Source organism: Desmodus rotundus, chromosome 5 (assembly GCF_022682495.2).
Source record: "Desmodus rotundus isolate HL8 chromosome 5, HLdesRot8A.1, whole genome shotgun sequence".
Lineage (NCBI taxonomy): Eukaryota > Metazoa > Chordata > Mammalia > Chiroptera > Phyllostomidae > Desmodus > Desmodus rotundus.
This window is the reverse complement of record NC_071391.1, coordinates 119,433,319-119,454,841: the sequence shown is the minus strand read 5'-3', so window position 1 is coordinate 119,454,841 and position 21,523 is coordinate 119,433,319. Positions and strand designations below refer to the sequence as shown.

The following is a 21,523-nucleotide window of genomic DNA, read 5'->3' as shown; positions in this document are numbered from 1 at the left end:
CTGAACTGCCTAAGGAGAAAAGATCTACAGACACTGATAAAGAAGTCACCTGTCAAAAAGTTAACTTGACACCCAATTAGCCAGTAATGAAGCCCACTTATTGACAAGCTTGGCCAATACAGAATTTCAGGTTTCTTGTTCTTTAGGGCCGCTCTCTTAGATGTAAATAATTAGCTGAGGATCCTCAGACATCTGAATCAAGCTTACACCATAAAAGAAAGAGAAGAAAAAAATATACACACACTTTTTTTAAAGGAGAGGTTGACACTGAATAAAGGAACAATGCAGGAGATGTACAGCATGGTTACCATAGTTAATAATAGGTATTATATATTCAAAAGTTGCTGAAAGAGTAGATCTTAGCTCTGACTGGTGTGCCTCAGTCCGATAGGCATTGTACCACAAATGGAAAGGTCCCTGGTTCAATTCCTGCTGGTGTATATGCCTGGGTTGCAGGCCAGGTCCCCAGTAGGGGGCACACAAGAGGCAACCACACATTGCTGTTTGTCTCCCTCTCTTTCTCCCTCTATACCCCTCTCTAAAAATAAATACATAAAATCTTTGAAAAAGAAAGAGTATATCTTCCAAGTTCTCATGACAATAAAAGAGAATTCTGTAACTATGTATGGTGGCAGATGTTAACTAGACTTACTCTGGTGATCATTTTATAATGTATACAAATATCAAATTATGTTGTACATCTGAAACTAATATAATGTTATTGAATGTATGTCAATTATACCTCAATTTAAAAAACAGAGATGATGCTGAACCAAAAGAAAACTTTTTAAAAATCTTGTAATTAATATTCTCAAAGAGATATGAGGAAAATATTCTAGGTACTTAAAGATTACAGGATGCTATTTTATTAAGAGAACAACCCCCCCAAAAAGAAGAAACTTCATGGCATTTTTCAAGTAGAAACTAAAGTCAAGGAAATCTGCTACCACTCTTTTCCATATCACCCCCCCACAAAAAACCCCAAAAAAACTAAGAAAGAGACATATTGAAGACAAATAGAAGAGAAAAAGGTAGTAATGGTGAAAATCAATCTAGGAGATCCAACATCAACTTATTAGAAGTTTCACAGAAAAGAATAAAAGTGAATGAGAGGTTATTATCAAATCAATCAGAGAAAAAATAATAGGATATCATCTCCAGAGGAAAGGGTCTATGTCCTCAGCATAATTAATGAAAGATTTTCATGTCATTGTAAGGTACAACACATCACTAAGAAACTTTAACACACCAAAAGTAAAGAGAAGATCCTAAAAGTTACCAGAGAGAAAAATCAGGTAACATAAAAAAGGCTGGGGATTGGAAGGGCTTTCCAACAGGAACATTAGATGTTAGAAGACAATGGAAAAATTGCTCCAAAGTGATGAGGGAAAATGATTTTACGTTCAGCTAATAAACAAAATATATGGAAGCTACTGGATGATGGATTTTATCAAATAAGGAGTAAACCAAGCACATAGAAGATTAAAACAAACAAACAGGAATCTAACATAGGAGAATTATGAAGGGGATTTCTAGGAAGCCTGGGAAGTTGCAGAATGGCAGTAGTACAATGGGCCAGAATGGAGTAGGATGATAGAGGTCTCTAGTACAAATGCTTAAAAAAAGAATGTGATAGATTTTTTTTCTGTTACATCGCTTTAAAAAATTAAATAACGCCTATGTAAAAGGAGATATATACCATGTCCTTTGGAAAACTCAGTACTGTCAAGATATCAATTCTCTGGTAACTGGAATAAAAAGAATACAGGGTCTACTTCCGGTCAAGATAGAGGCACAGGCAGACACACTTCGCCTAATCGCAAAACCACAAAAAGAATCACAAATTACCTCAAAACAAAAAATACCCAGAACTGTCAGAAAATCAAACTGTATGGAAGTCTTACAACCAAGAATTTAATTAGCCACATTCAACCAGACAGGTAGGAGGGGCAGAGATGAGCTGGGGTGGAGAGGACGTGGTGTAGCATGGAGAGGTGGTGGTAGCAGTGGAATGGGCAGTCCCACATTCACATGTGGTGGATAAAAATCGGGAGGGATACATGGGGAGTGAGCAATCGCAGCCCAGGGTTCCAGTGCCAGGAAGATACAGCCTCATAACTTCTGGCTGTAAAAATCAGTAGGGGTTGGGGGCGGCACAAGAAACTGCTGGTTTCTCAGGAGAGTCCATTTAAAGGACCTGCAGGGACTTAGAATATACACAAACCCACCCACTCTAGGAGTCACCACTAGGGCAACAGCTACAAGGGCACCAGTTGCATACGGGAAGTGTGTGAAGTGACTATAAATGGGGCAAGTACCGTGCAAGCCTCCAGAAGCCAGGCAGTGTTATTGTCCCATCTCTGACCCCTCCACCACACAGAAAGCCACAAAGCATGGTGAAGTGGGTTGCCCTGCCCTTGCAATTACCTGAGGCTCTTGCCCCACATAACTTAACAGGTACACCAAGACAGGGAGTCAAAGCAGCTCTACCAAATACACACAAACAAACACAGGGAGGCTGCCAAATTGAGAAGACAAAATATGGCCCAAATGAAAGAACAGAAAAAACTCCAGAAAAAGAACTAAACAAAACAGAGAGAGCCTACCTGTCAGATGCAGAGTTCAAAATACTGGTAATCAGGATGCTCACTGAGTATGGCAAAAACATAGGGAAGAAATAAAGGCTACACTAAGTGAAATAAAGAAAAATCCACAGGGAATCAACAGTGAAGGGAAGGAAGCCAGGTTTCAAATAAACAATTTGGAACAAAAGGAAGAAATGAAAATTCAACCAGAACAGAATGAAGAGACAAGAATTCAAAAAAAACAGGACGATATATGAAGACTCTGGGGCATCTCCAAATGTGTCAACATCCAAACCATAGGGATGCCAGAAAGAGTAGAGGAAGGGCAAGAAATTGAAAACTTATTGGAAAAAATAAGGAAAGAAAACTTCCCTAATTTGGTGAAGGAAATAGACATACAAGTCCAGTAAGCACAGAGAGCCCCAAACAGGTTGGACCCAAAAGGGGCCACACCAAGACACATCATAATTAAAATGCCAAAGGTTAAAGATAAAGAGAAAATCTTAAAAGCAGCAAGAGAAAAGCTCACAGTTACCTACAAAAGAGTTCCCATAAGATTGTCAGCTGATTTTTCAAAAGAAACTTTGCAGGCCAGAAGGGACTGGCAAGAAATATTTGAAGTGAGGAAAAGCAAGGACCTACAGCCAAGATTACTCTATCCAGCCAAGCTGTCATTTAGAATTGAAGGTAAAGTGCTTCCTAGACAAGGTAAAGCTAAAGGAATTCATCATCACCAAGTCATTAATTATTACATGAAATGTTAAAGGGTCTTATTTAAGAAAAAAGAAGATCAAAACTATGAACATTAAAATGATGACAAACTCACAACTATCAACAACTGAACATAATAAACAAAAATGAACTAAGCAAACAGCTAGAACAGGAACAGAATCATAGATATGGAGATAATTTGGAAGGTTGTCATCTGGGAGGGGGAATGGAGACAACAGGGTAAAAGGTACACGGATTTAAGAAGCATAATTGGTAGGTACAAAATAGGCAGGGAGAGGTTAAGAACAGTATAGGCAATGGAGAAGCCAAAGGACTTCTATGCACGAACCATGAACATGACACTAAGGGGGCAGATTGCTGGAGGGAAGGGGGGTATCAGGTAGAGGAGGGAAAAGGTGGAAAAATTGGGACAACTCTAATAGCACAATCAATAAAATATACTTTAAGAAAAAGAATATAGGGTCTAAAATGAGACCCATATATGATCACTTCACTCCAAAATATATTAATAAATCTTACTAATAAATAATACATAATAAAAAAGATGAAGAACCCAATTTAAAAATTAGATAAAGGACTTAAATCGGCAGTTCATAAAAGAAGAACTACAAATGGCCATTAAGCATATGACAAGATGCTCAATGTCAGTAGTCATGAGGGAACCAAATTAAAACTTCAACATCATACTAGTACGCACCCTGGAGAATGGCTAAAATTAAAAAGACTGACCATACTAGATATTGGGAAGGGTGGGAAGCAACTGGTTTTCTAGTACACTGCTGGTAAAATAAAATGTTCCAACCACTCTGAAAAACTCCTCTTTATTTTCTTTTAAAGTTAAACATAAGCATAGTGTATAACCCAGAGATTTCACTCCTAGGTACACACTCAAGAGAAATGAGGACATACAACCACAAAAAAAAGACCTACACAAGAATATTTATAGAACTTTTATCCATAATAGTCTGAAACCAGAAACACTCCAAATGGCCACCAGCTGGAGAAGGGATAAACAAACTGTAGTAAATTCGTTCAATGTGATTTTAAAAAGAAATGAACTACTGAAAGAATTATATACAACGCATTATGTGAGAGGAAGAAGCCAGACCCAGAAGAGTACATATTGTATTGTTCCACTTATATGGAGTTCAAGAACAGACAGAAACCAATTTATGGTGACAAAAGTCAGCATAGGGGTTCCTTGGGTGGGTATTGGCTGGAAAGGTGCCTGAGAGAACATTCTGGGGTAATAGAAGTGTTGTATATCTTGATCTGGGTAATCATCACAAGGAGGTATCCCTATATAAAAAGTCAATGAGCTTGAACTTAAGCATTGTGAATATTACTCTGTGTAAATTAACCCTCAATAAAGTACTGATTTAAAAAATAGCAGCATAAACTTTTTTTTAAAAACATAGAAGCAAGTCCAGAAGAACCTGCCAAAAGAATTTAAATTGGTTGCTGCTGTTCTTCATAGTAAACCTTTTAATACTGTTTAATTTTTCATGTATTTGATAATAATTTTTAAAAATTACCTCCCACAAAATAGTTGAAGAAATACTGTTGTCTGACACATACTAAGTATTTAGTAATAATTTGTGATTTGAAGGAAAAAAGGAGGGAGGAAGGGAGGACAGACTCTGTTGCAGCGCTTGACATTTTGGTAGTGAACTGCTGATACAAGATTCATATACTGAGGACCCTGCATCACTGACTAAGTAGTGCCCTTCCCAAAATTCTGCCCTCTTCTACGTCAAACTTAGGCTTCCCCTTCCGCCCCCAAAGCACGACATTACTAAATGTTATGGCCACCCAGAATCAAGGTGATAGTCCCAGCTGGCCATGTGGCTTCTGGTGAGTCCCTTCACCTCTATAAGGCTTTAGCTCATTCATCTGAAAAGAAACCAGATACTATGTGGCCTCATATGTCCAATGAATCTAAATTCCAAGGATTCTAGCCCTTAGGTCCATTGCGTTTTTTAAAATTTCGGTCTGTCATGCACACAGAAAACAGTGCAATGTGGTGTTTACAAGTTGGGGGGTGGAAAGAGGGAGGTGGGGGAGGGTATGGGGGGATAAATGGACATGGACAGAGACTTGGAGTGGTGAACACACAACACAGTGTACAGGTGATGTGGTGTAGAATTGTGTACCTGAAACATATATAATTTTTTAACTAGTGCCACCCCAATCAATTTAATAAAAAGGAAAAAATAAATAAAAATATTCTCTATAAATTAAAAAAAAAAAGAATAAAATTTCAGCCTGTATTCCCCCTTGGGACTTACCAGCTAAAGAGGTTTCACATAAAACATTTTCCAAGGAGCTATGTCTGCCCTGGCCAACTTCCTTGAGTTTATCTGGGTGGTCTTTTGTGACATATTCCTCACCCCACTCTTTACCATCCTTAGGTTGCCTCCACACACCAGATGGCAGGTGGCCCTTAGACTGGATATCAGTCGGGAGGCAAGGCTTGAGGTTTTCTTCTGATTCTGGAGTTGTTGGGTTCATTCCTGAAAAATAATACTTGCCATCAAGATCTAATTTTTTAAAATTGTATTTGTTACTAACTCTTAAATATTATGCTCATGTGCAGGACGAAGTATATCAACTAAGGCTTAAACATTTCCACAATTACAAAGGATCACCCCCCTCTGTTTCTGGTCTATATGTCTTCTACTCTTTGTACATAGTCTCTACTAAATAATGAATTTTTAAAAAATAAATTTATAAAATAATATAATTAATTTATAGTAGTATATATTGACTCCTTCTATCTGCTTCCTTCCAGGTGAGCACACTAAGTGCCTATAGCACTCCTGGAAAAGAAAGTACAAGGAGAGAAGGAAGAAGGTGCCAGAGACAATGCCATCTTTGGACCTTGTCCTCCTTGGCCCTGACGATGGTGAGTTGCAGAAAGGAAAGAGTAAGTGCATGTGGGAAGATGAAATAATTTATAAAATTGAAGTGAATTGTCTATTAAGTAAGTAACTTTTAAATTACATAAACCAACAATTTTCAAACGAGGTGCTGCAAGAATTTTTAAAACATGCAATACCTGTCTATTTAGTCAGGGGCACTGAGCTCTTTTCCCTTAGATGTCAAATTAAAAAATACAACAGCCAACATAACGATAGCCATCTGTTGTGAATGAATCAAAATTATACCTATTTTTTTATCATATTAGCAAAAATATATTTTTAGTGTGCTGCAGAATTTTATAATTAGTTTATGTGTGCCGTGAAATGAAGGTTGAAAGTCACTGAAGTAAACTATAAAATGTATGGTTCATACAAAACTTATGTCATGCTACATACATCTGAGAGTTCTCAGCAAATGTTAATTCATCAGTAATTGAAAGGTGCCGGAAAGAATCAAGAATAGTGGTTTGGTCTTAAACTTCCTCACACCTTCTCTGCCCTTGGGTTTAACTAAATCACTGACCTACTCCAGCACATCTCAGAATCTTAATAACCAATATGCTTAACTTGCCCAAATTCTCTCATGCCTGGTGTGGGACTGAGGGAGTAGAAGCAAGGAAGGTTGAAAAAGGGAAAGGGTGCAATTGCCAGAAGAAAAGAGAACTCAGAGAAGGGCCACTTACCAGGACCCATCATTCCCTTCACATTACTGTCTCCTATATGCATGGATCTGGACTCTTGGGCTGCAGAGAAAGGAAAGCTTTAGATCAGTATTCATTCCAGTGCCATGGACTGGGCACTTACTATGAGCCAGGCAATGGGGACGGACTCACAGAGCTCACAGTTTACTGGGGGAGACAGAGCAGTAAATGAATGAATGAATGAATGAATGAATGAATTACAGTGTGACAAGTGCTATTTTCCCATCTGTAAATAAATATAATAGTGGTACTTACCTCATAAACTACCTTAAGAATTAAATCAGTTAATATTTGTAAACTGCTTAAAGTGGTACCTAGTAAACTGCAAATTATTGTTTAACCATGATGGAGGAGAGGGTAATGATGAGAGGAACCAGGATGGTGCTGTTCAAATGTCAGACCCTGTCATTCTCTGCTTAGCCCTCCAATGGCCTCCCATTTTTATGTAAAAGCTTTATAATGACCTTACAATGATCGTAAGACCCTAAAACATCTGCCACTCTCCCCTGACTGCTGTTTCCTTTCTTTCTTTCTTTTTGTTTTTTAACTGCAACTGCTATTATCTCCCTTGTTCACTCTGCTTTAGGTTCTTTTTGCTATTCTTTGAACATGTCAGTTATGTTCTCACCAATACCTTGGTACTGGCTGTTCCCTTTCTTCCCCTCAGTATCGTTCCTAACTTTCTCACTTCCTTCAGGTCTTTACCTGGCACATACTACAAAGTTACACCTATGTTTCTTCATTTTTCTCTTTATCGCTATCTAATATATTATGCATTTTATTTATCTTGTTCATTGTCTGCGTCCTTCAGAAAAAGGCTCCATTAGGGCAGGAACTTTTGTTGTTTTGTTCAGTACTATATCCCATCACCTAAATCAATGCCTGGGCTGGATGGACAGATGAATAAATGGATAGAAGGAAGGGTGAGCGGCTATGGCCAACGCCTTGACTGCAGCCTCAAGAGAGATCTTGAGCCAGAGGCACCCAGCTAAGCTGTGTACATATTCCTGATTCAGAGCAACTGTGACGTGATGAATGTTTGCTATTTTAAGCTACTACATTTGGGGGCACCATATTATAACTAACAGCAAGTAAGTCAATCCTTTTTGAAAGTTTAGTCCTTTGACCTTGAGTTTTAACATGACCTACTACCAATAGTATGGTGCCTTATTAAGGCATTTTATTCCCAATTTATTGCAGTGACTTGGTAGAAGAAACAACGTTATATAAGCCGTGCCTGCATGGCAGCGAAGGAAGGAGGAGTTACCACTAAACAGCTAACTGAATCTATCTGGGCACTTTAAAAATATGATTTCTAATCATTTATCTTGTAAAAATGTTCAGTTGCCTCAGATCTAGCATTGATCTGACCTTTACTTTCCTGTAATCTCCCCTGACAAGGCCATCTTTTATGTCATGCTCTCCATGACACAGACCAAAGAAAATAGAGCCACCTACCATAAACCCACCTTCTGGGTGGCTCAAGTGAGTTTTCCCAGGGCGCACCCATCAGTCCCTAAAATAACTACTCACATGGGTAAAAATAAAAAATCAAATCTGTACTTTGAAGTTAATACTGATTAAAAGCCATTTGATTTAGGTTTTTAAATTCAGTTATTCAAAATATATTTATTGTCATTGAATATATGAGCCTAATTGTACATTAAGCCAGGAGGGAAGAAAACCGCCAGCCCTGACCTTGAGGACTTTATAATTGATTGAGAAGTCACTGAGCCTCTTTTGGAGACTTTCTACATATGACCAAAAAAAGAGAGAGAGAGAGAAATTTATCTAAACGCTATTAATATCTACATTCATTCTCTTGTCCATGCTTTGCTAGGTGTTATTGAGGATACAGGGAAATAGCGATCGTTTTTTGTTTAGTTTCTTTTCCTCAGTTCAGTACAGGTCACTAACCGACATATGTCTGCGGACATCCCTCAGAAAGCTAGTTTGCTTCAGTACTGCCCAAGTACACTGTTTTTATTATTTGTTCTAACATCTTTCAGATCAGGGATGTGGCTGGTGACTATCAGTGCGCAGGCAGTGCAAAGTTAGACTGCCCCGATGGTACTTCCTGCCACTTAGGGTACATATGACTTTCTCATATCAGTGAAACCTTTGCTGAAAAGAGAGCAGAGCACACAATTTTATCTGTATGCTAAGAATACAGCTATTTTTAAAATGTCTATGCAGGGAGACAAGGGTTGAGAAAGTAATATGGGGAATAAAACAATTTATTAGAGTTAATAATTTTTAACATTTTTTGCCCTCTGGTTGTGCAACAAATTATTTCTAATCCACTTGAAATTTAGAACACCCAGCATTTTCCCAAGAGAAAATGTTTTAAAATTAGGCAGACTCTCCTGGTTTCTCAGATCCTCTGGATTCTTTTAAATTCCATATATAAGAGGGAAAATTCTGAGCAACACACCATTTTCCTCTAAAAAGAATGAAGGCCTTAGGCCCATTCTTACTATTACTTTGACCCTCAGATTCGAGGAAAAAAATGCTTGGATAATACAATATGACTTGTGAACTGTACCTTTTTCATAGGCTTGAGAAGGCAAAATGTTGGTAAAGTCTTCATTTGGAAGAACAGGCTCAGGAACAGTGATTGAACGGAAAGGACTTCCTTGTGCTTGAGCAGGCCCAGCCTGTGATCCATGTTCTTCTTTTTGAGTTTTCCTAGGGTAGGGAAGCAAAAGGTCTTAATACCTGTTAGGTTAGGAAGAGATTCAGTTCAGAATAATTGAAGAAAATTTATAAATTATTAAGGCAAACCATATAAAATTGCTGTTTTAGTAAATTAAAAATGGTCAAGTACTAGCAATTTAATTCATCACCAAGTTGAAGGAAAAAATTCAAATATCTATTAATCGCCTTCTAATTTTAATATCTACATTCTTATTTTTTTGTTACTGGCTTCCCTGTCATCAGAATCTTTACAGAGCTTGCAGTGGTGACAATTTGCTTAGGATAATTTACATTAATTTAACAAAGCAATACAAAAGTGCCAGGAGGGAGCAGGTCTTCCACTGAAAACAATAAGCCATTCTCCAGGATCACACCAATATTATTGCCATATTTCAATTTTAAATTTGATAATATTAAAAAATATATAACATTAAAGATTATGTATATTTACTTCCAGTCAAGATAGAGGTGTAGGTAAACATGGCTCACCTCCTTGCACAACCACAGCAAAAATTACAACTAGACTACAAAAAAAACATCAGCCAGAATCATCAGAAAATCAAGCTGTATGGAAGTCCTACAACCAAGGAATTAAAGAGTCACATTCAAACAGATGAGTAGGAGGTGTGGAGACATGGACACGTGAGGAGAGGCATGGAGACATGTGGAATGGGCAGTCCCACACCCACGTGTGGTGGATAAAAATCAGGAGGGATACCTCAGGAGCTAGGGATCCCAGTCCAACACCAGACCACCCAGTCCAGGGTTCCAGTACCAGGAAGATAAGTCCTCATAACTTCTGGCTGTAAAAACCAGTAGGGGTTGGGATGGAGGAAGAAACTGTGGGATTCTCAGGAGTCTCCTCTTAAAGGGCCCATAACTAACTTAGGACTTAGGCAGACTCACTCCCTCTGGATGGCACCAGAGCAGCAGCTGGAAGGTCATCAGTGACATATGGGGAGAAATTGAAGTATCTGGCTTCAGGGTGAGTGCCAGGGGACAGTTTCCTTCCAGATAAAATCCAGAGGCCAGGAAGCAGCACTGTCCCCTTTCTAAGCCCTCCCTCACAGAGTGGCAATACCATATTGGAGACTCCATCAACCTGGTTCACCCAGGTGGCCCCATCCTGAAGATTACCTAACACTCCACCCCATCAACTTACTGGTGCACTTTTCTATAATAGGCCACGTCACTAAGACAAGAAGTCAAAGCAGCTCTACCTAATACATAAAAACTAACACCAGGAGGCTGCCAAAATGAGCAAAGAAACATGGTCCAAATGAAAGAACAGAACAAAACTCCAGAAAAGGAACTAAGTAAAGTGGAGATAAGCAATCTATCAGGTGCAGAGTTCAAAACACTGGTCATTAGGATGCTCAAGGAACTCATTGGGTACTTCAACAGCATTAAAAGCCCCAGGCAGAAACCAAGGTTACATAAGTGAAATAAAGAAAAATTTACAGGGAATCAAAAGTGGAGTAGATGAAGCCGAGAATCAAATCAATGATTTGGAACAAAAGGAAGAAATAAACATTCAACTAGGACAGCAAGAAAAATAATCCCCAAAAAAGAAGAATATAAGAAGACTCTGGGACATCTCCAAATGTGTCAACATCCAAATCATAGGGATGCCAGAAAGAGTACAGGAAGGGCAAGAAATTGAAAACTTATTTGAAAAAAATAATGAAAGAAAACTTCCCTAATTTGGTGAAGGAAATAGACATACAAGTCCAGGAAGCACAGAGAGCCCCAAACAGGTTGGACCCAAAAGGGGCCACACCAAGACACATCATAATTAAAATGCCAAAGGTTAAAGATAAAGAGAAAATCTTAAAAGCAGCAAGAGAAAAGCTCAGAGTTACCTACAAAGGAGTACAAAGGAGTTCCCATAAGATTGTCAGCTGATTTTTCAAAAGAAAATTTGCAGGCCAGAAGGGACTGGCAAGAAGTATTCAAAGTGAGGAAAAGCAAGGACCTACAGCCAAGATTACTCTGTCCAGCAAAGCTATCATTTAGAATTGAAGGGCAGACAGATAAAGTGCTTCCCAGGCAAAGGAAAGCTAAAGGAGTTAGTTCATCATCACCAAGCCATTATTATATGAAACATTAAAAGGACTCATTTGAGAAAAAGAAGATCAAAACTATGAACATTAAAATGGCAATGAATTCACAACAATCAAAAATTGAATCTAAAAAAGCAAACTAAGCAAACAAGCAGAACAGAAACAATCATAGATTTGGAGATCATTTGGAGGGTTATCAGTTGGGGGGAGGAAGAGGGCGAATGGGGGAAACACTGCAGGTATTAAGAAGTATAAATTGGTAAATACAGAATAGACAGGGGAATGTTAAACACAGTATAGGAGATGGAGTAGCCAAAGAACTTATATGCATGACCCATGGATATGAACTAAGGTAGGGAATTGCCGGAGGGAATGGTGGGTACCAGATGGAGGGTTAGAAAAGGGGAAATTGGGCAAAGTGTAATAGCATAATCAAGAAAACATATTTTTAAAAAATATTATGTACGTTTAGTGCTGAAACTTTACTTGAGTCAACCTAGTTGAGGTATTATTTAACATAAATTTATTTTCCATGGTAGAATTAAACTAATAGTAGCATTAGAGAAATTTTATAAAATTAATAAAAAAAGAAAATTGCTGGTGACTTCCCCCATCCTAACAAAACAATCATTATTTTATTTATTTACTTACTTATTTTAAAGAGAGATAAAGGAAGAGAGAAAGAGCGGGAGAGAAACATCCATGTGAGAGAGAAATATGGATTGGTTGCCTCTTACATGCACCCCAACTGAGGACTGAACATATAGCCTAGGCATGTCCCCTGCCTGAGAATTGGACCGATGAATTTTCACTTTGCAGGACAACACCCAACCAACTGAGCCGCACTGGTGAGGGCAGCAATCATTATTTTAAAATATATCTTTCTAGTTGTTATTTTACATGTTATTACAGTTGAAATCAAATTCCACATGTCATTTTATATCATTTTCATTTTACTGCCTATTAAGTGCATTTTCCATCTAATAGTTACTATCAATTTTTAGTATTAACCAACTTTTATGGCTCTATAACCTCTATCACACGCTGACCCATGGATCCCAGTGGCCAGCTAGCTCTATACTGATAGTGGAGAAGGTGTTTTCAGTGTCTGCACAAGTCATTGCTTATGGATTTGCCTGTGGTCACTTTTTAGAAAAAACTCACTTGGCTTTTACTTTTCGAGATTCTCTTCGCTTCTCCTGTTGAAGCTGTTCAATTTTCTGTTGCATTTCTTCTTGTTTGGAAGTGATGGCCTGTATCATTGACATGGCATTGCTTAGCTCTTCCTAAAAGATAAGCATTGGTATGTATTTAATCTGGTGTATTGGGTAAAAATTTAGAATATCTAGTATATAGTAAGCTTTTAATACATATTTGTTAAGTGAATGAATGAATGAGTCAATGAATGAGAGATGGAAAATTTACTTCTATTGTGGTTTCTACTTTTAACACAGAGATTCAAAAAAGAACAGCATAAAATAAATATTTTTCCATGACAATTAGTGAACAGGCAAGAGGAATATTCTTATATTTGGCTGCTGTGTGAAAAAGTAAGTTATCTACTTGTGTAACTAAGACCAAGAATCTTTCTTCAGCGGGGAAATAGAAGACAAGCCTACCTTGAAATAGTTTAATGAATTCTTCATCTCAGTAACTTTTTCTTCCATGGAACATTTGCAGCTCTTAACCTTCTCTTCCAAAGCATATTCTCCGTGTTGAATTCTGGACAATTCTTGCATTGCTTCTGTGAAACCAGTTTTAAGTTCAGAGGCCAGGGCCTGCAACTAAATAATACGTGAAGAGTGAATTCAATTTGCTATAAATAATTAGAAATGGTACCACTGACCTTTTGAATTGTTATTTTTGTTTGAGAAACCAGGCTCTTGAAAATTTAAAGACCTCATTTCCTGATACGCTAAAGTTTGGGTAACTTAAGGCAATATTGGCCCCATTCATCCAGGAAAAAGAAGCACATACTGATGCCTGATAGTGACAAGAAATCAAGCAAATAATTGAGTCCACTAGTGCATCAGTAAGCTACTATATAGTCTAACACCTTTGGTTAAAATGAGATTTACTTGAAAAGCAATATAAGCATGTGAAAGACAGTCTTGGTCCTGTAAACTCTTCAAGTTCCATGAAAGAAGAGATGGGTCACATGATCCCTGGTTGTTAGGAGAAGATGAAGAAATTCAGTTACTTTTTTCTGTAAAAATTAAATGATAAAAAGAGTGATGACTAAGCATATCTGAGAATTTCTTTGAAAGGGAAGAGGTTTTCTTTTTTATTCTTGAATGTATGGAAAAGATAATGGCATTTTCAAGGGCAGTGTGCTTTATAAAGAAGGCACAGAACCACCTGCAGTGGTAGGAGCTCAGCATGCCGCCGTTGGTGATATGATTCATCTTCAGCAGTAAAGTCTGTTGTGTGTGAGTGCACACGTTGGACTTCCATTGCCAACTTCCACACCATGAAAAGGAGTCAGTTTTGGAGTCAGACAGGGCACAAATCTCAGTGCTCTCCCACAAGTGCGTGGACCTAGGCAGGTTGGTTAACCTCTTTGAGGCAGTTTCCTCATCCATCAAATAACTATAACAACACCTATTTCACAGGGCTGCTTTGAGAATAAAATGAGTAAGTGCAGATAAGGTGCCTGTCCTCGTGCATGCTAGGGACATAGAAGGTGTTTACGAAATTTTAATTCTTCTCCCCTTTCAAATGGCAAATCAAAAAGTTAAGCAACAAAAAGGTGGGAAAAGATGGAACACTTAATAAAGTTCAGTTTTTTTATTGAACAAATGAAAAAGCATTTCAACACAGAGTAACTTAATAATAACAAGATAGCATTACTTTCTTGAAATTTATAATCTTATACTTTGCTAAGTAGAGGAACTCTTAGCTCCAGATCTCTCTTTAAAACATAATTATTTAGAAAGTCTGTTCTATAATTAAAAGTATCCACCAAGTATTCTGATTTTAAAGGATGGAAATTAAAGTCCAGTTACCTTAACAAAATTCTTTCAAATGTGTACTTCTAAACAATTTGGAATCCAGTTGTCCCAATGTTTCCAACTTGCCCCTCCCACTATAAGATGACTTAGTCGCCTACACCCTATAAAATAAAGGATTTTGTGGTTCACTGTGCTTCACAAAGGTTTCTCTTGAGGGCTGGGAGTAGGGAGAAATAAGAGGAACCAAAGAGATTATTCAGAGGAAAAAAGCCAGACCTGTCAAGTGTTTGGGACTGGGAGACTGGGAAACCACACGAGCGATCTGTTTTTCATTCCAGTTGTTTTAATTTTAATTAGTCTTTGTGATGGATTGTAGCACATGTCCTAATCCAGTTATCATGTTGGGTTAAATCACCAGATCAACTACTTTTGATCTGGTAATTCTCATTATGTAAATGCATTGTCTATGAGCAAAATAAACAAAATCTACAACTATATATTTTCAAAGCAAAATTTATGCAAGTTTTAAAATTGAAGGAAGGAAACCTGGCGTTCATTCAGGTACTCTGAAATTCACTCAGATTTCCTGCTTGAAAAACGAAGAGAACCAGTATCTGACAGAAATAGGTTTCATTGTCACTGCTCCCTTAGGTGAGTGCATGAAGTTTCCCCAGGAGCCAAAAGGCAACAAGCAGGGTCCTAGAGGAAAATACTTTCCCTCACCTGTAGAACCCCAGCTCTCAAAAAATTAAGAACTATCAAAATTTTTCTCTAACACCCAGGATATATAGGGACTTTGGGAATTTTGAAACCATTTGAGCTGTGAGCCCATTTCCTTCACATATTTACTTTGAATCCCTTGGGTACCTGCCTTTGAAGTGATAAAACACTACTGCTTTATAAACAGCTTCGCAACCAGTGATCAGCCAGGGAGTGGATACCCTAGTGAGCACAATCACACACCTGAGACAGCATGTCACTTTTAGGATGCTTAAACTCTTAATATCTTTAGTTGCTACAGGTTGGTGCTCCAGTGCCAACTAGCCATTCCTTTGTGAATAAAAATAAAATACTCTGAAGACATGGACTTAGTATCTTTTTTCTGCTCTCTCTTCAGCTTTCTTATTTGACAGCCCACAACCCACCCCAAGGATTAGAAATGGGTGTCTACCTTGTTCTCCAGCGAGTTGAACACGTTCCTCATCTCGTTGATTTTTTCATGAAGCTGCTCTAGAGAGGTTATGATCCCTCCATCCTGCCGCTGAAGGCGGGCTCCCACTGGAGGCAGGTTCAGGGAAGACTTGTACTTCGAAGCCTAGGGTACCACAGAGGGCATCTTAGGCTTAAAGAAATAGGGGAGAGGAGTCCGAATTCTTCCTGTTTCCTGCTCTTAATTTCTGTTTCTCAATTTTCTTAATTTTCTTGGCTTCTTAACTCTTGCTTCTTTTTTAAAGTCTTCCTAATATGAATTTTAGTCAACATCTTCTAACCAAAGATCCCTTAGCTAAATTTTCTCAAAGTATACAAGTTATTACACAGATTTCTCCTTCCTTTCTGTCCCATTATCAAGGTCAGAAAGCTACTATGGGGAAATTCAGGGGACTGGGCCTGTACTTGAGAATCCTGGAAACTCATTAATGTCAACATTCAAGAAACCTCTCTACAAGACATGACAAATTCCTGCATCACCCAATAGCTCTGCAAGAAAAAAAGCCCAGGTGTTCTGAAGTAGTACACGACAGCAAGGAAGCCAAGATAATGTTTTTGGCTTCCAACCTAACCAGGGTTGCTACAGAAGAAACTTGGTCATCCTGCTAGCTTCTATCTCCGTAATTTAAGGCTTCTTTATTAATCTCCAGAAATGCGATGATTTAAAACACAAAGAGGGAAGCAACTCATTTGAATAGTCGAGAGTAAATTTCCCAAGTCTACTTTTCCACACTTCCTACAGAAGTTGACCCTTAAAGTCATTATTACAGGGCACCGTTGAAGCTGATATGAAGCCTGGTATGCCAGAAATCGATCTTACTGGTCCTTGGATGCACCACAGGCCTGACAGACAGAGTTAACTTCTCATGTGCTGGAGACATTCCTCAACTGTAAAAACAAGACTGAGGCTCAGACAGGACGTGCAAATCCTATAGAACTTTCAATGGCAGTTTGAATGATGAAACCTATTACTGTAGGACTGGTTCCCATAGTTTTTCAATTAGAGGTCCTTTTGGCACATAACTCATTTTCTTAAATTATTTTCATTACAGAGGAATAGAAAAAGAGAATCACCCCAGATCTCATTACTTTAATATCACCATCATGTTTGAGCATATTTCCTTCAGCTTTATTCTATGCATATGAATGCAGATATTTATATGGTTGAAATCACACTACAGCTGTATTTTGATTCTGCTTCCTCTTTTTCCCTGACATAAGCCCTTTCCCATATCCTTAAATTTTTTCTAAATGTCTATTTTTAATAACTACATAATATTCCCTTCTGTGGTTATACCAGAGTTTAGCCACATATTTACTCTGGTCGGAAATTTATGTTGTTTATAATTTTTCATTATTATAAATGATGTTGACATTATGCCTTTTATTTAAAGCTTTGTATGTACTTCAGATTTTTTCCTTCAGATAAATTCCTAAATATGAAATTACTGTGAGTCAAAGCTTGTTAGGTAGTATCTGACCCAAAGGGAAATCTACTATCTTAGAGAGAGATAATATATTCAATTAATTAATACATATACAAAATATATTTGACCAAAGGGCTTGAAAAATTATAATAATATGGCTATATTTTCTTGGAAACATACTGTATCATGTGTAATGTCCTAAATTAGTATATTTAGAAATTCATGTCTTGAACATGATATATGAAACAATATAAATGGAGGAAGCTGCAATGCTTACATTCCTAAGGTTACAAGTGAGCTGAAAGCATGTTGGAGTTGAAATCATAAGTGTAACGGTTGAGCTAGGGCTAAATTGTGCAGATAATACGTCTGTTGTCTTAATTGTGGAACTGCCCCCCTACTTCTCATGTTAATGAAATCATAATTTTAAAATCCATATGCAAAAAAAATCCATATGCAAAATATAGTAATCAAGAGTGAAGCAACACAATCTGACTCTGAAAAGAGATAGGAGTAGACTTTGAGAGGGCTGGATACAGTGGACAGAGGATGAGAGGAAAAGGAAATGGATCTGAGTTCAAATAAAAAGAAATATACTGCACTAAGGAGCAGTCAGGGTTTCCACGTGACTCACCTGACCTGGCAGTAATTCTGCCTGCAATGAACTGGGAAATGGTAGTTCTCATTCTTCTGTTGGCTTCAGTGACCTCATTTGGGTCACTGTTATCTCAGACTCTTACCACAGAGGTCAAGTCCATCCAAAAAACAAAGAGCCAACTGGGAGTGTGAACATTTTAACATTATTATTACATTTTAACTAGTAATTTTTATTAAAGTTTCTGCCAATTTACACATATTCATCAAAACCAAATATTATTAATCATTTTCTTATTTACTAATTAGGCAGTAAAAAAACCAATAGTCCTTATTTTATTCATTGTTTCTTTGAGCTTCAACCTTTTCTTCTATATATTAGCTATCCGTAATTTTACCACGGTCAACTGCCCATGCCCTCTGCCCATATCCTACTGAGGTCTCAGAAGTTTCCTTTTTTATTGATTTCTATGAGTATATAGATATTACAAAGGTTGAATTATAAGGATTTTTTCAAATTTTGTTGTTTGTCTTTGAATTGATTGAAAATATATTTACTTTAGGAAAATTTTTAGTTGTGATGTGTATGAACCCTCTAACTCTTTCCATTGTGATTTCTTCCGGTGTTTTTTTACTTAGATGTTTTATATCCAGAGACAAATACTCACTAATTCTAAACTTTTATAGTTTTATTTTTTATATTTAATCCCTTAATCAGTTCAGAGTTTACTTTGATTAAGATATGAAGTGAGGATCTAGTCTTTCTTTTTTTCCCACAGAACCAGACAATTTCCAAACACCATTCGGTACCAGACTGAATGACTGCATCAGACCTCTTGGTCCAAAGCAATGCACACATTTTGCAGATGTTCACTCATTCATTCAGCTAGTATTTATTGAATATTTTTATATTCCAGGTATTGTACTTGATGCTGAGAATATACAGAAGAGCAGAATGTACTAAATCCCTGCCCTCGGAGCTTACATTCTAGAGAGAGACAGACAATAAAAGATAAATAAACAAGTTAATATTCACTATAGTGTCAGGTAAGGATGAGGCATCGTCCAAGAAAATAAAGTAAGGAAATAGAGAGTGGCTGAGGTGTCATATTTTACTCAAAAATTTCACATTTTGCTCTCCCTTTTTAGTGTAGGTTGTATTCTATTATAGTTAACTTTGCCCTGCTTCCCTCCTTCCTCTTCCTCTTCTTTCTTTACTTCTCCTTCATCTTCTTTTGGTTAAATGTTGCTTGCAGTAAACAAACTGGGGCTTAGAAAGCATTCTTTTAAGACAAGAATGAAGTATAATCACAGCATCGTAGAGGTCATATAGACCAATTCACTTCCACTGCTTCATTTGTCCCACTGTGAACAGATGTACTTGGATTTGTGATACAATAAAAGAATGAGGCTGCCACCACCACTGCAGCTATATTTAGCCAATATTCAGGGAGTGACCTACATAAAATCTGTAATAGACTTTAAATCATACCTGAGTTTAAAGAGATACTCACATTCTTTCGAATGCCGTGCACAGGTCAGACGTTAACAGAGGGGAGGTGGGCAGGGAAGACATTTGGAAGTCTTGGACAAGTGAGGCATCAAATCAGCATTGAGTGAAGACTCTCTAGTTTCCAGGCCTTTGTTCAGGCTAGTCCCTCTGTCTGAAATACCCTTCCCCATATCCACTTACCAAATGATCATCTTGTCCTTAAATGTTTGGTTCACATCCTTCAGTCAGTATTAATTCATCCTTCCCCCACATCCCATAGAATTTTATCAATGCTTCTGTTGTAATCCTTCCAACAGTCTCCTTGTATGTGTTTACCAGGACACTTAAAAATCGGCAAGAAGGTCTGTTTCATTTGTTTTATTTCTCACTAGGTCAAACAGTAGACTTTGCACATAGCAGCTGTTCGATCAATGGGCATTGAGTTGAAATGAAGCTGTTTCCTCCATCCCCTCTCATTGCTGGTCTGGTTGGGGAGCATCACGATTGAAGATGTTTATGTGATCCTGTGCTGGCTTGCCCTAACTGGGTCCACAGCAATGATCTCTTATATGATATTTCTAGGAACTTGTTATTTTCACTTTACTGTCACTTAAGCTCACCAAATCTAAATAACATTTCCCCCAAACTATCTGCTCTTCTGAATTTCTGTATCTCTTTTAGGAGACAGCTCTTTTTCCTAGTTACTAGCGCTTAAAACCTTAGAGTCTACTTTAAAATCACCTTTTCTTCCAACCCCCACCTAGCTCTGTCAGTTCTTCCTCCTCATGCGTTCCAGATAACACTGTCCTAACTCTGGAGCAGTGCACAAGCTGCTTCTATGTTACAAATTATGTCAGAATAAACTTCCAAGTTTTTAAGGACAGAAAATTTACTTTAAATTTACAGTTGGAACATAGAAGCCAAATAAATGCTATTCAGAGAGCCAAAGCAGCCTGACTGCAAATATATTACAAAATGTTTTCCAAAATTTTTATCTCCCTTGTAAATTAAATCACTCCCATTCTTTAAGGGAGCTTAACATTGTCTTCTATCACCACTTTTTAACATTTGCAATGGTCACCGTCTTCTGATTTTCAACTGTCCCTGCTAAAATAGGGAATTAAGAAAAACAGATTCTGCTCCGTCTTTCTCTCTGGGGGAAATATTCATGGGGTGCTGACCATGGTGATGGTGGCAGCAGCAAGAAAAGCAGAGCTGATGTGGGGGCGGTGGTGCCGTGTTTTATAAACTGGGGTAAGTGGTCCTTTAATAATCAGTTTTCCTAAAAGTGCAATGGGAATGGTGCTCTCTACCCTGACTATCTAAATACAATGAACTTGATAAGTGAAGAAATATGATGAAATGTGGAAGCATTTGTGAGCGCTAAAAATTATACATACAAGACGGTCATCACTATTACACATGGGACTCTTCAAAACAATCCATCTGTCTTTACCTGGTAAATCTGTGTTGAAGGGTTATTCATCGTCATGTGTTCATTCTCTCCTGTGGGGAGAAAGAGCTTTGTTCAGTCAATACAACTCATTGCGTCCCTACCCTCTGCAGACACGGGCAGGGAATAAGGGGACTTCCGGGATCCTAAATCTGTGCCTGCCGGACAAGAGACCAACGATTCAACAAGAACAAAGCGTGAACTGGTGGAGGTGACTTTACATTCACGTCCGAATGACCAAACCATACCTTCCTGATGAATCTCCCGCAGAGAAAACCATGTTCTACTGTGATGGTGATGTTTCCCAGCTAAACTGAATGATTAGCAGTCGTCCATCAGCCAGAAGTGCACGCCCACGAAGGGACCCGCTTGTGTTCTTGGGGCTGGCTGACGTTTAACTGAGGAGATGGTTCTCTAGTCAGGAAGACTGCTCTTCGCTCGGCCCCTGTACGGTTGTCACTCTGTCGTTCTCACGCGGCCTGTGTAAAATACCCTGATGTCTCCTGCCTCTGATCCTTGCAAAACTTCTGACTCCTGACCTCCTGTCACTGTCCACATCAGCTAAGGGAACCGAGCTGTCCTCCTAGGCAGGAGGGTTGATAGAAAGGAATTGTCAATGGGAGATGTCTGGGAAGGATGGAGGCAGAAAGAAAATAGTCTTGGCGACACTAGAGACTGTGAAACACAGGTCAAACACA

General features: G+C 38.1%; 1 protein-coding gene across 1 annotated transcript in view; it reads right to left on the bottom strand.

The window, feature by feature from the left end:
* ARHGEF33 (Rho guanine nucleotide exchange factor 33) overlaps positions 1-21,523 on the bottom strand; it is a 75,317-nt gene that overhangs the window by 23,498 nt on the left and 30,296 nt on the right. The window contains exons 4-10 of the mRNA XM_053925615.1: positions 20,829-20,878; positions 15,822-15,965; positions 13,319-13,483; positions 12,864-12,985; positions 9,485-9,627; positions 6,922-6,981; positions 5,606-5,830 (exon numbers count right to left, since the gene is read on the bottom strand). Of these exons, the coding sequence (XP_053781590.1) occupies positions 5,606-5,830; positions 6,922-6,981; positions 9,485-9,627; positions 12,864-12,985; positions 13,319-13,483; positions 15,822-15,965; positions 20,829-20,878 (909 nt within the window). The remainder of the gene's footprint in view (positions 1-5,605; positions 5,831-6,921; positions 6,982-9,484; positions 9,628-12,863; positions 12,986-13,318; positions 13,484-15,821; positions 15,966-20,828; positions 20,879-21,523) is intronic.